This window comes from Phoca vitulina, unplaced genomic scaffold (assembly GCF_004348235.1).
Source record: "Phoca vitulina isolate PV1807 unplaced genomic scaffold, GSC_HSeal_1.0 scaffold63, whole genome shotgun sequence".
NCBI lineage: Eukaryota > Metazoa > Chordata > Mammalia > Carnivora > Phocidae > Phoca > Phoca vitulina.
Window position 1 is genome coordinate 3,976,697 of NW_022589766.1, and position 12,787 is coordinate 3,989,483.

A 12,787-nucleotide genomic window follows, 5' to 3' on the forward strand; every position below is an offset into this window, starting at 1 on the left:
TACCAGGCCCCTGCTGGCCGTGGAGGGCCTCGGCTCCCTGCTGGTCACAGTGGGGCCTAGGCAGCGCTCAGAAGCTGCTGTGGGAGGGAAGGCCTCCACTGGCATGGGGGCTTCTCCTCAGGCTCCCATTTCCTTTTTGCTCTCACAAGCTGGAACGATGCAAGTTGCACCTGCCCCTCACACCTAGTATTCATGACATCGAGGCACTTGGCCTCGCGGGGCACAGCACGCCCTCACACGAACCTTCACCTCCTTCAGGAGTGGGAGTTATGGACTGAGAGAGGGAAGATGCAGAGCTACGCCCACCTGTGTCACCCTGACTGCCCCCTCACGAGGTTTCCATGTGACTCTCTCCGTGTGTGGCTACAGGCTGAGCCCACTGGCCCTGCCCCAGCCTCCTCAGGCAGCGGGCAGGGGTCTGCAGAGGTGTGTGTGTTGGGGGGGGCGACGAGAGAGCCAGCTGTGGGGCCTCTCACTTCATTCCAGTCACTGCCCTTTATAAATATTTATAGCAGTTCTCCTACTAAAAATAACATTCTGGAGCCCAGGGAGCAGAAAAAAATAAATGAAAATCACCGGGAATTGGGATTGATTATCATGTGTGCCAGAGCAGAATGGAACCCTGAGCAGGGGAGAGGCGGCGCGAGCACAGCGCCCGGCGGGGGTCAGCGCTCCCTCTGGTGGTCCCGGGTCAGCGCTCCCTGCCTGGCCGGCCGCGGGCTTGGCTGCAGAGAACCCTCGGGCTGCCGGGGGAGGAACGTCCGGGGCTGCAGGGCAGAGCGCTCTGCTCCCCCTTCCCGCCTAGGCTGCAGAGCAGCGGCATCAAACGGGGCGGGCGGAAGCCTAACCAGTGTGAGAGAAAGGAAGGAGGCTATTTTTAGCACTGTGGCCAGGGTGTGAATGTCTGTAAGACTGAGCAAGGCCTGAAGCTGTCTTTGCACGATACAGGGAAGAAAATTTGTCGGTTTTTAAAGGTCAAAGGTAGGAAGGAACCTTGGGCCCCCACCCTGGGGAGCACCCCATGTGCCGGCAAGAACTCCATCAGGTCACACACACAGGAGATTCGTGCTGTTTCTTTTCTCTTTTCAACCTCCCGGTAAATTCCTGTTGCAGAGATGAGACCGTGGCCCGAGGGGAGTGATGAAGATGCTAGTTCATGCAGGACTGTGCAAGGGGGAGGCCCACCGGCGGCGGCAGCGGGCGGCCCCTCCCACTTCCCACCGGCTCGGGCTCCCCTCTCCCTGCCAGGTAGTGACGTCTGGCAGCCCACAAGCCTGGTCCAGGTGTGCAGCGGAAAGATGGACTGGAATGCGCCTCTGGGGGAGGGCCTCGCCTTCCTCATGTCAACGCCAGCTTGCTGCATGTCCCCTGTGCAGGACAGACGCGCTGTTACTCACGGGCACTACTGAGGGCCTGCGAGCCAATGCTAACATCTGCTGGGGACGAGACAGTGTCCTGGGATGGGGCTGTTGGGATGCTTACCTTTCAACTCGGGAGATGCAAAGAACTGAGAACACTCATGCCCCCTTTTAGGGAAAGGGGTATTCTCTTTTCTGGGGCACCTGGAGTTTTTGCAGTCGTTGCTGAGGTCACAGGGTCAGGAAATGTTTCCAGGAAGAAAGAACTGGGTTCACAGTGCAAGGTTTGGAATGTGGTGTTTTTTTGGGAAGAAGGATTGTGACTGAGGAGGGCACCGAGCTTGGAGAGGTGCCTATAAATACTGGGTGGAAGGGAAGACAGCCTTAGCCTCAGGCCGGAGGAGGGCAGAAATGTAAGGGTCTGTGAAACTGAGCCACCTGAGTTTTTACGCTTTTCATCTGACTCTCTACTACTAGTGAGTTTCCTGGAACTCCCGCCAGGGTCAGAGGACAGCATCAGGAGACGCCACTCTCGGTCCACTTCTGGCACCAAGCTCCCAGGCCGTGGGCTTTCATTTCCTCATCTGCATGAAGAGGGGGGGCCGGATGGCTCCAGCGTGCCTTTTCCTTATCCCCCAGTTCCTCTGTGCCCCGGGGAGAGGGGCTCTGGCTGGCTCCTGAGGGGCAAGTCAGATCCTGACAGCCTCCTTGGCTGGGGCAGCCTAGGCCTGCTGTTGGGAAGGGCCTTGCCTGAATGTGCAGTGAGATTAGGTAGAGCCCAGCCCAAGCCCCGGAGGCCCTGAGCTTTCCAGGGCAGCGGGAGAATTTCTGCAGCTCGTGTGCTCGCACCATCCCTGAGTCAGTGCGGGCTCAGAGACAGCTGGCCCCGCAGCGGGAGCAGAACAGAACCCCTCCAGGCCTGGTGCCGATGGGGGCCGGGCGATCGGGAAAAGGCTGGGAGGCTGCTCCAGGATGGGACTCCTCGGAAGGGCCTGGGAAAGTTCCTTTTTTGGGATTATGGGGCTGCAGCCCTGGCTCTTTTGCCTGGAAGATCTGTAACGGAGGACTGCGGCCTGACTTACACACAAGTAGTGCGGGAGGGGAGGGAAGGCAAGATCGACAAAGAGACATCTCATGGCCAAACCAAAGACATCTATCCTTGAAAGAACTCTTCTCCTGAACAGACTTGGTTGTCCTATTATTTTCATCCCTTCTTTCTAGTGAGCAGGCCCCAAAGCCGCAGTATCTCAGAACTGGGGGGGAGAGGAGTTAAGGTCCTTAGATGGAAAGGTGCGGAAGACTAATTCCTAAGGCAATGAGCACTGTCCTCTGGGGGAATCTGTGCTTTCATTAACCGTTTTAGGACGCGAGAGAGTGCAGGCTGACAGGCACCACGGGAAGGGGCTCGGGCGGCGTTACGCAGTGAGGGTGATCATGCATGATGGAAATTCAGTGTGTGGGCAGGTCACAGCTCTGGGTGTCGGAACCCCAGGGGCACTGGCAGTGGTTTGGACGCCTGGAAAGAAATGACAGTGGCCGTGGGCCATCAGGAGCAAGGTGGCAGAGGTGGCCAGACGGCCTCTGCCGCCTGCTCTCAGAGCCTGGTTCAGCCAGCAGCTCTCAGCCTGCCGGCTACATCCAGGCACACGGGCCACCAAGCCATGCCTGAAGCCCAGGCCAGGCCCAGTGTGGTGCAAGATGGGTCAGAGCCGGGAAGGGGGCCAAGAGGGTACGATAGTGGGGCTGCGCCAAAGGGAACAGGTGCGGCTGGGCTCTTTAAAGGAAACCCTTAACTCGAATCTCCACCCTTTAGGACAGCTCTGGCTTGGAAAGTGTGACCAGGGTGAGGGAGGAGGGGGACAAAGACCTTGGCTACAAAGGGAAAGGGGCCGTGGGGAGGGCAGAGAACACTGTACTCACCTGCGCTCCCTCTGTCCCAGCTCCTCTGCTAACCTGTACAACACGAACACAAACAACACAGAGAGGTCACGGCCGGGGTCTCCTCACCAGCCGCCACACGGACGCAAGGGCTTCTAGACTCGCCTCTCCCCTTTCTGCCCCGTATGCTGACTTGTCCCAACCAGGTATGAAAAGGCCCGGGAGAGTCACGCTACCTACAACCAGCAGCTGCCACGAACATAAAACAGCCTTGGAGACAGACATCTCTTAGGAGAAGGAGAATAATAGTACTAACATGGAAATGAAGCCACCCTAAATCTGGGGAGCAGTTACATCATGGGGCAAGGCCCATCCCTTGGTTCTGAAAGTGACCAAGGTGAGAAGTAATTCAATTTTGATATAGGCAGTATTTCCTGCCTGCAGGCGTATCGCTTGGGAATACTGAATCACTCCCGCTCACCCTGAAATCTCGAACACTGCCTGCACCCTCAAAAGCCTGAGAATTCACACAGGGCCCCTGCTGTCAGTCTACCAGACATGCACCAGCGTTCTCAGAGCATGCAAACTGGATTTACAGCTCCCAACACCGTGGGTGGCAGGTTCTGGAGAGGCAATTCTGAAGGACAAAGGAGCACAAGATGAGGCTCTGGAGGGGCTGAGATGAATTTCGGGCTCTGAAGTAATATATTAGTCTGTCTCATCTATGTAGTCTTGGTTACAAGTACTCAGCACTCCAGGTGAGCAGTGAGGGGCTGCAAAGTCAGAAGGGCACCCCAGTGGAGCAGAAGCATTCCCCAGGGGAGGGCAGAGAGGGGGCTGAGGGAGGGGTGAATGTGGTCAGGAAGTCCAGCTTGGTCATGAATTCTTCGAAAGTACCCATTTGGTTCTTATGGTTTTTGCAATGAGCAGACTGTCTGCCTGACAGGGTGCTGACCAAGTTGTGTTTATGTGAGGTCAGCATGATTTCAACCCCAAAGAAGCAAACCTCCTGTCTCCCTGGTTGGTAGTTACTGCTCTCTAATGCCTTGGTGACACCAGTTACCGCCATGTTGGTCGGTCTACAGTAAAATCTCATGCCCAGACCACGGCAGACAGTAAGGTCCATCCGTAAAAACACCTGGCTTATACCCCTACCCACATACCCCCTACGGTGCAGCTACAAAAACACATCCTGGGACCTGAGAGTCAAACATTTGTTTAAGACCCTACCCACGTCTCACCCCGACTCTTAACACTCTTTCCCTTGGGATGGCACCTAAAGCCACAGAAACAGAAACTCAGGTGCTCTCACGAGGTCTCTCAGGGACAGACAGAAACGCTGGTGTGTGCACTGGAAGAGAGATGGGGAGACACTGAGAGCAGGAGGGGCAGAAAGGAGAGAGGCTGGCAGGGAACATGGGTGCAGAGAGAGGACCCCAAGACCAGGAGGCACCAGGCAAGGGAAGCCATGCCCATCCACATGTGAGACGCAGCCCGCACCCAGACCTGAAGCAGGACCAGGGCCGCAGTCCACAGTCAGGGCAAGGCCCACGTGGTCAGCGCCACCGTCCGTGTGCTGCAAGGAATGCAGGGAGGCTGAGGAGAAGCCAAGGGAAAAGCTACGGAGGAGGAAGGGTCAAAGGGAAGAGAGGCCAAAGCAGCAGCTGTTACGTCTTCAGCCAAGAACATTCCACATGAACGCCGGGATCTGGTTGGGTGTGTGTGTGTGCGTGTGTGACCAGAGCACGTGTTTGTGGAGTGTAAACGTATCTCTGTGCATCTCCTCCCCTCTTTGCCTCTTGCACGACAACCCTCCTGCCTTCTTCCTGGTCCGCTCTCAGCCCAGAAAGTCGGTCGTCTCTACCATGCCCTACAGTACTGCTAGATGTCTCCAACATGGCTGACCTCTACTCGTGACATTTTGGGGGCCATGCCAAATATGTTGTCCTCCTCAATTCCTCACAGTTACCGTCCACGGCCTCGCAGACAACTGTGGCACCTGGAATATGTTTCTCCTCTCCTCTCAGTCTCCTCCTTGGCAGTCTCGGAGTCCTGGTGGGGCCTGCCTCTCTTACCCACGCCAGCCCCTGCGGGCAAGCAGTGCTGCAGACCCTCATCCCCAGGTGCTTCTCCTTTCCCATCGCACCTTCTTTGCCTGCGGCTCCCACTCAACTTCTTCCCACCCTTCCTTACAGCTCTTCTCCCCTTGCCTAGTCTACCTGCCACTCAGAAGAAAGCACGGGCGCTGGCGTTAGCGGCCCGGGCGGAATCCCGCTCTAACAGCTACTTCCCGTGCAGGTTATTTCACCACTCGGAGCCCTGTCTTGAATCCTGCCTCGTGGGCGATGAATTCAGACCAAAAGGGTGTGCTCAGTGCAGAGCATCCAGCAGAGGTGGCGAGAGTGGGCGCACCTTCCACAGCCCAGCCTCCTCGGGGCCGCTCCCACTCTCTGCCTGACAAAGCACTTTAGCACATCCCCTGGCTTCTTTCCCTGTATTTGTTCATTTACTGATACCCCACTCTGTGCCGGGCACTGTTCTGGACACTGGGGATACATCCTGAACAAAAGAGACCCAAATCTCCACCTTGTGGAGCTTATGTTTTGGAGGAATCCAGAAATAGACATATTAATACAGGACAGAAATAACAGCTAACTCTCAAATGTTATGCGTTCAGCATAACACAGACACATGAAGATGAAGAGTGTGGAGTGTAGAGTCAGAAAGACCCAGTTCAAAGAGCTTATTTTCTCACTGGTAAAATCGGGACATCATTATATATCTCCCAGGGTTGTTAAGTATTAATTAGCTAATACATGGACATCATTTAGCACAGCTCTTTGTACATAACAAGTTATTAAGCAGGTTTTATATACAATAAAACTAGGAAGGCATTACTCTCCTCTACCGATACCTTTCTTTATTGCTTTTAATTCCTCTGTTGAGGTCACAAAACCATTTAGCTATTCTGCCCACAATAATCTCTTCCTTTCCAGAAACCCTTCTTGTATTTGTAATCACACAAAGTTTGATGATTAACTTTTCCTGCCACTTCATTTTATCTCCTATTTATTTTGCATATCTCTGTCTTGCCTCCCTAACTATATTATAAACTCCTGGAGGCAAAGGGTCATGTTGTGTGCTTTCCTGGTATCTACTTCCTATGTCCGAACCATCTATCATAGTATTAGGAAATCAGGAGGCTTTTGTTGATCGCCAGACGCCACCACCTCTTTGATGGTCAGTTGGGAAAAGCAGGCCGAAGGCACTGTGGGGATCTGAAAGCTTTGGGGAAACTGGCAGCAGGAAGAAAACCAGAAACGAAATGGGGGAGGGTTCCCTCAGGGGCTGTGTAGCTCTGCCTCCCACTCAAACTAGGGGTCCTGCGAGCTGCCTTTACCTCTGTCTTTCCCATTCTGCTGCTTCTCTTCTTCTTCCTCTGCACCTTCCTCTGCTGTGAAAACAAGTCCAAGGCGGCCAGTGACCCTTCAGCATGGCACAAGCATAGGATGAGGGTGAAGGGAATGACTTAGCAGGCTTGGGATGAAGCCCTAGCTAAAGGCTTACGGTCATAGGCCTCCAAGGGTGCTGACACCCACCTAGCCTGCCCCATGCACGGTGCACATGCTACCACTCTTTACCCATGAGCTCTGAGCCCCTAGGGCCAGTGCAGGCTGAGGTCACCCATCCTGCTACGGGCTCTGTGGCTGGCTTCCCTGGTGACTGGGGTGGGGGTCACTGCTTTTTCTCAATGCCTGCTTTCCCTAAGGTAACCACATCTACACCGAATATCTGGCATTCAGGTTCAAGAAAGCAACCGTCAAAGTACATGGTGGGGAATACCTAGATTAACACCAGCTTCTGTTAAGAGAAAACAACCAAAAACTAGAAGTTTTAGCTGACAACAAACTTAAAATGACTGAACAGCAAAGTGGCTGCATGGAAAAAGCTAATGCCCTCTCAGGTTGCCTTCCCAGGGCCCTCGCTCAGGGAGGTCACAGTTCACTGTGCTCTGCAGGGAGCAGGTCCCCTGTGATAGGGAGAAGTGTGCTCAACTCTGGGAACTCACTTTGAACTGGGGCCTTGAAGCTCTTGGCCACATCCTAGTGTGGGCAAGCAAAATGGTGAAGTGGAAATCATGTCACATTAAGAGTGGCTGAAGGAACAGTGAACGGTCGCCTTCAAGAGGAGAAGGCTTGGGGACAGCCGTGTTACCTGCCATCAAATACTTGAAAGGCTAAATTAATAGAAATGGGAGGGCCTGAACTTACTCTGGGTAGCTTCAGAGGATGGGATGAGGATAAACTGCTTACAGAAAGGCAAATTTTGGCTCCCTGATAAGGAAGAACTTCACTGTGATGGGAGCTGGTCATGAATGAGCTCACTGGAAATATTCAAACAGAGGACTTTTATATTGGGCAGCAAGCTGGATTAAATGACTTCTAGGATCTTTTCCAACCCTAAGATTCTATTATTTGTGAAAATATTTTTAAAAAGATGAGGAGGAGAAGCTATGGCTATAAATAGTATGTGCACATGGCATGGGAAATATTTAAAGACGATCTGAATATCTCACCTCATCCTAACACAAACCCCAACAGTGAGAGTAAACATGCGTGGGTGCTGGGTGAGCCTCTTCCATTCACTGGGAAACTGGCAGCCTCACATGTGAAGGGTGTCTAGTTCTGCACTTTGTAAGGATGCAGTGTCACGTGCGGACTTAGTCCACACCTACCCGTGGACTTCAGGGCCTGAGAGCAGACCATCAGTGAAAGGGGCCCTTGTGGGCCCGCAAACCTGACCTCTGGTCCTGTGCAGACAGAAGGGCACTGTGGCAGCGGAACACTGGCTGTGTGTCCTCGGCACCTGAGTTCTAGGACTGGCCTTTGCCCCTTCAAGATGCACAACTTCAGGCAATCGCTTTTCTGATAATCACTCACTGCCTTTCTAAAGGGGACTTGACAATGGGATCTCTGAGGTACCTTCCAAATACATCACAGAATTGTGTTAAAACCATCCTTTCCTGCCATGAGAGATTGCTTATAACCTTTTACGTTTTGTGAAGCTATTTGGTCTCTGGGTGCTGTGTGTTTAACAGTGTCCAGTTACCTCTCCTCCTAGTGTGATGAGCTCACGAGCTACTGGTCTTGCCCAAATCCTAGTAAGTGGTCGGGAGGCCCAGTGTGATTAATCTCCATGGCCTGAAATTCCCTCTAAAAGTGGGATTTCTGGCTTCTGTGGGAAACTGTATCAGGGAAGGGACTTGCTAATCACCTGTGAAGTCATCTCAAAGGCAGTCACCTGTTCTATGTGTGTTTATGGAGAGGAAGGACAGTGCTTCTGACAAGGACTGAGAAATGGTACCAGAATGGAGGCAGCGTCACCTTCACACTCCCTGCGAGGACAACCAGCATCTTAACTGCCACGGAAAAACCAACCTGGGCCACGCATTTATTCTCTTCCAAGTGGAAATCAGCAGATTTGAGAGGGAACCACGGGCCAGCCATAGGCGTATGCTTTCTCCTTCAAAGGTCTGAGGACATACCCGAGGCTTCCCTGTCCTCAGGGCGGGGACTGATGATTTCAGTGGATGTGTTTGAACAGCCCACGGAAAACCTGCTTTACGTTTTTAATAACCTTGTTAAGCTACTCCAAGGTATTTAAAAGTCCTCCATTAGCTGGAAAGAAACAACAGAGGGCCATCCGTAGCACTTAGGAAGGGAACCCGTCTGTCTAATATGGAACATGGGAATCTGACCACTGTAAACAAATTAGTAAATACCTGGCAGTTACAAAACCAAGGGAGTCATGGGGATTCTTGAAAATATGACAATATGGGAACGGCCTTTTGTTACTTCTCTCTTTCCTGGGTTTTATATAAGGGGAACAATAAGGTAAGAGTCTCCGGGAAGTCACTGAAAGAGCTAGGTGCAGGAGAGACTGAAGAAGGAGCCACACGTACTACTGAACAGAGGGGTCAAGAGCGACAGATGCAGGTCACGAACTTCACGTGAGATCAGAGCCTGGTCACGGACAAAAGGAGAGAATAGGGTTTCAAGACCAAATCAAATAGGAGAGAGCAGAAAGACAGCTGGGAGAAAGTCCAGAAGCTTTTGTGGCTGATTCGGTTCCAGTCATCCAGGAAAGCTTCCGAGTGAGGCGGCCGAGCAGCCCTGGGGAAAGAGCGGCTGTGGATGGGGGGGGGGCAGCCCGGGGAGTTGGGGGACAGGGGCTGACTGCATGCGCGTGGAGATGCTGGACTGCACTTGTTCTACAGGGCCGGCCTTCAGAGAAACAGAACGCGTGGGCGTGTGTGTGTGAACACGTGTGAGTGAACACGTGCGGGACAGAGGCTCCCTGGGGGATGCTGTCCGGGGCGTTCCTAGACGGCGGGAAGACGGAGCGCGGAGCTGAAGCAGCGCGGGCTGCGGCCGCACGTTTGACGGCGGTGGGCGAGGGAGCAGGGCGTGGGGCCGGGCGGGAGCTCTGGGCTTCACCTGAGTGGAGCTCCTTCACCAGGGATGACATGGTGTTGGTGATGGAGTCAGCGGCCACCAGCAGGTCATTGTGGAGGTTTCTCCTCGTACCTGAGGACAGTCAGAGCAGACGGCGATGCCAGGTGGGTGGGCGTGGAGAAGCGAGCGAGCGCACAGCGCCGGGCACCTCCACCCGCTCCTCGGCACGTCGGGGCCACGAGGCACCCAAGGCCTCGTTCTCCCCCCTCTTCTTCTCTACCTGCGGAGTAGGACCCTGTCAGCTGCACGCTTCTTAGCCGCATTCGAGAGAGCTGGATTCCAGAACCAACACGGCTCCCAGATGGCTGGAGGCAGGACGTTGCTCTACAGCAGGTCCACCATCCTGTTCTGTCTCCCCCTAACGAGACTCCTTGGCCGCGGCGTCTGCCCCCACCTCTACCACGCAGCTGGCCGCTAGCTCCTCAGACAGTCGTGGCAATCCTGTGCCCAGTGGGCCTCCAGCAAGGTCCTATTTAGAGTTCCACTCTTCCTCCTCTTACTTGCTCTAAAGATTTTCCAGGCAAAGCACAACTTCAGGAATTGTTCTGTCCAATTCCTCCTGAGGAGGAGGAGGCAAAGCCCAAAGGACAAGTCACTTCCCCAAACCCAGAAAAAAGAGCCACAGAAGCCCCGGAGGCCTGGTCTTCACAAACATACAAAGCCTGTTGACCTCCCGTTGGGAGCCCAGCCCATCTAATGAGAAAGGACCAACCACTTGACTTATTTATACTGTATACGAAAATCTGATCATTGAAAGTAAGCACACAAAAGAAAAGAAACTGGAAAAATCTCAGTAGGAATCTTGTTCATGTTGCCAAACCCCTCTAGCTCTCCATTACATTTTGCTCCGAATCTCACCTTGTGCAAACGCCTCCTGCATGTCTCCCCCGACTCCACTCAGTGGGTCCTGTGGGCAGTGGGTGGGGGTGGAGCCAGCAGACGTGGAGCGGACAGGCATGGGCATTGGGCGGCCGCCTCCGTGAGTGGGCGATGTATGTGGTGACCCTGTGGCCTGAGCCTGGGAGAATCAAAGAGATAAAACATGTTATCTCAGGTATCTTACCTCTTGGAGGAAGCAGAAAGTCCTTTTTCTCAGTCAACCTAAGCCCGCCGAGGCAGCTGCAGTTCATTGGGGCAGTGCACTGCACGATCACATTTGAAAGGAAGGAGTCAGGCTGCCTCCAGGACTGCAGAGAAGAAGAAAAGGAAAAAAAGAAAGGAAGAGGGGGGAGGGAGGAGGAGAGAGAATACCATTAGACTGGACTAAAAGTGGGAGGGAAAGTAGAGGCTAGTATGGAGAGGGGGGGCCTTGCAGGTAGACTGAGCAGAGTAGCGGGGTCCAGGATCTGCGTGGGGTTGGGGCCACGCAGTTGGGAAATGATACACAAACATCTTTCATTTTTGTCTGCAAACACAGTTATGTACATTATCGCATTTGACCCTCACAATAACTTATGAATAGCTCAGCACTGTAAATGTATTTTCTTTATGATTTTCTTCAGCATTTTCTTTTCTCTGGCTCACTTTATTGTAAGAATACATATAATACATATATCACAAAATATGTGTTAACTGACTATTTTATGGGTAAGGCTTCTGATCAACAGTAGGCTATTAGTAGTTAAGTTTTGGGGGAGTCAAAAGTTATACACAGACTTCTGACTGTGTAGGAGGTCAGTACCCCTAACATACCCACCATTATTCAACGGTCCACGAATAGGATTTGGCAAATAAAGAAATGAAGTACGGATACATGCTACAACACGGACAAACCCTGAAGATATACTAAATGAAATAAGCCAGTTACAAAAGACCAAATATTGTTTGATTACATTTATATGAAATGTCCACAATAGGCAAATCCATAGAGACAGAAAGTAGATTAGTGGTTGCCTGGGGGTAGGGGCCTTGGAGAGATCAGGAGTGAGTGCTAATGAGTGTGGGATTCTTTCAGAAGGTGATGAAATGTTCTAAAGTTGACTGTGGTGATTGTTGCACAATTCTCTGAATATAGTAAAAACAACTGTATTTTAGGCTTTAAAATGGTGAATTGTATTTAGTATGTGAATTATATCTCAATAAAACTATTATAAAAAACGGGCGCCTGGGTGGCTCAGTTGGTTAAGTGACTGCCTTCGGCTCAGGTCATGATCCTGGAGTCCCTGGATCGAATCCCGCAGCAGGCTCCCTGCTCGGCAGGGAGTCTGCCTCTCCCTCTGACCCTCCCCCCTCTCATGTGCTGTCTCTCTCTCATTCTGTCTCAAATAAATAAATAAAATCAAAAAAAAAAAAAAAAACTATTATTAAAAAGATACCACTAAGAAAAATAAAAAGATAAGTCACAGACTGGGAAAACATATTTGTAAATTACATCTGATATAAAATTGTGGGTCTTTGTAATGAATTTTTGAATTTGACACTAAAAGCAAAGGCAACAAAAATAAACTAGTGGGATTACATCAGAAGTAAAAAGCTTCTGTACAGTGAGGAAACCATCAACAAAATGAAAAGCAACCTACCAAATGGGACAAAATCGTACATATGATAAGGAGTTAACATCTAAAATATATAATGAATTCGGGGCACCTGGGGGGCTCAGTTGGTTAAGCGACTGCCTTCGGCTCAGGTCATATTCTCAGGGTCCTGGGATCGAGCCCCACATCGGGCTCCCTGCTCGGCAGGAGGCCTGCTTCTCCCTCTCTCACTCCCCCTGCTTGTGTTCCCTCTCTTGCTGTCTCTATCTCTGTCAAATAAAAAAAAAAAAACCTTTAAAAAATGAAATATATAATGAATTAATACAACCCAGTAGCAGAAACAAAAACAATCTAATTTAAAAATGGACGGAAGAGGGGTGCCTGGGTGGCTCAGTCGGTTAAGTGTCTGCCTTCGGCTCAGGTAATGACCCCAGGGTCCCAGGATCAAGTCCTGCATCAGGCTCCTTGCTCAGCAGGGAGTTCTCCCTTTCCCGTTCCCCCTGCTTGTGCTCTCTCTGTCAAATAAATAAATAAAACCTTAAAAAAAAGGGGGGCATCCAGG

The 12,787-nt window shown here is 51.9% G+C and overlaps 1 protein-coding gene across 6 annotated transcripts in view; it reads right to left on the bottom strand.

Moving 5' to 3' along the window:
- Positions 1 to 1,065: 1,065 nt before the first annotated feature.
- DTNB (dystrobrevin beta) overlaps positions 1,066 to 12,787 on the bottom strand; it is a 256,526-nt gene continuing 244,804 nt past the window's right edge. For 4 of the 6 annotated variants that reach the window (XM_032391613.1, XM_032391615.1, XM_032391616.1 and 1 more), the window contains 5 exons: positions 10,610 to 10,769; positions 9,734 to 9,823; positions 6,637 to 6,690; positions 3,279 to 3,311; positions 1,154 to 1,368 (listed from right to left, as the gene is read on the bottom strand). In XM_032391613.1, the coding sequence (XP_032247504.1) occupies positions 3,307 to 3,311; positions 6,637 to 6,690; positions 9,734 to 9,823; positions 10,610 to 10,769 (309 nt within the window). In that variant the 3' untranslated portion in view covers positions 1,154 to 1,368; positions 3,279 to 3,306. Of the gene's footprint in view, positions 1,369 to 3,278; positions 3,312 to 6,636; positions 6,691 to 9,733; positions 9,824 to 10,609; positions 10,770 to 12,787 lie in introns of all 6 variants that reach the window. The other 2 variants (XM_032391617.1, XM_032391619.1) reach the window with 2 other exon arrangements.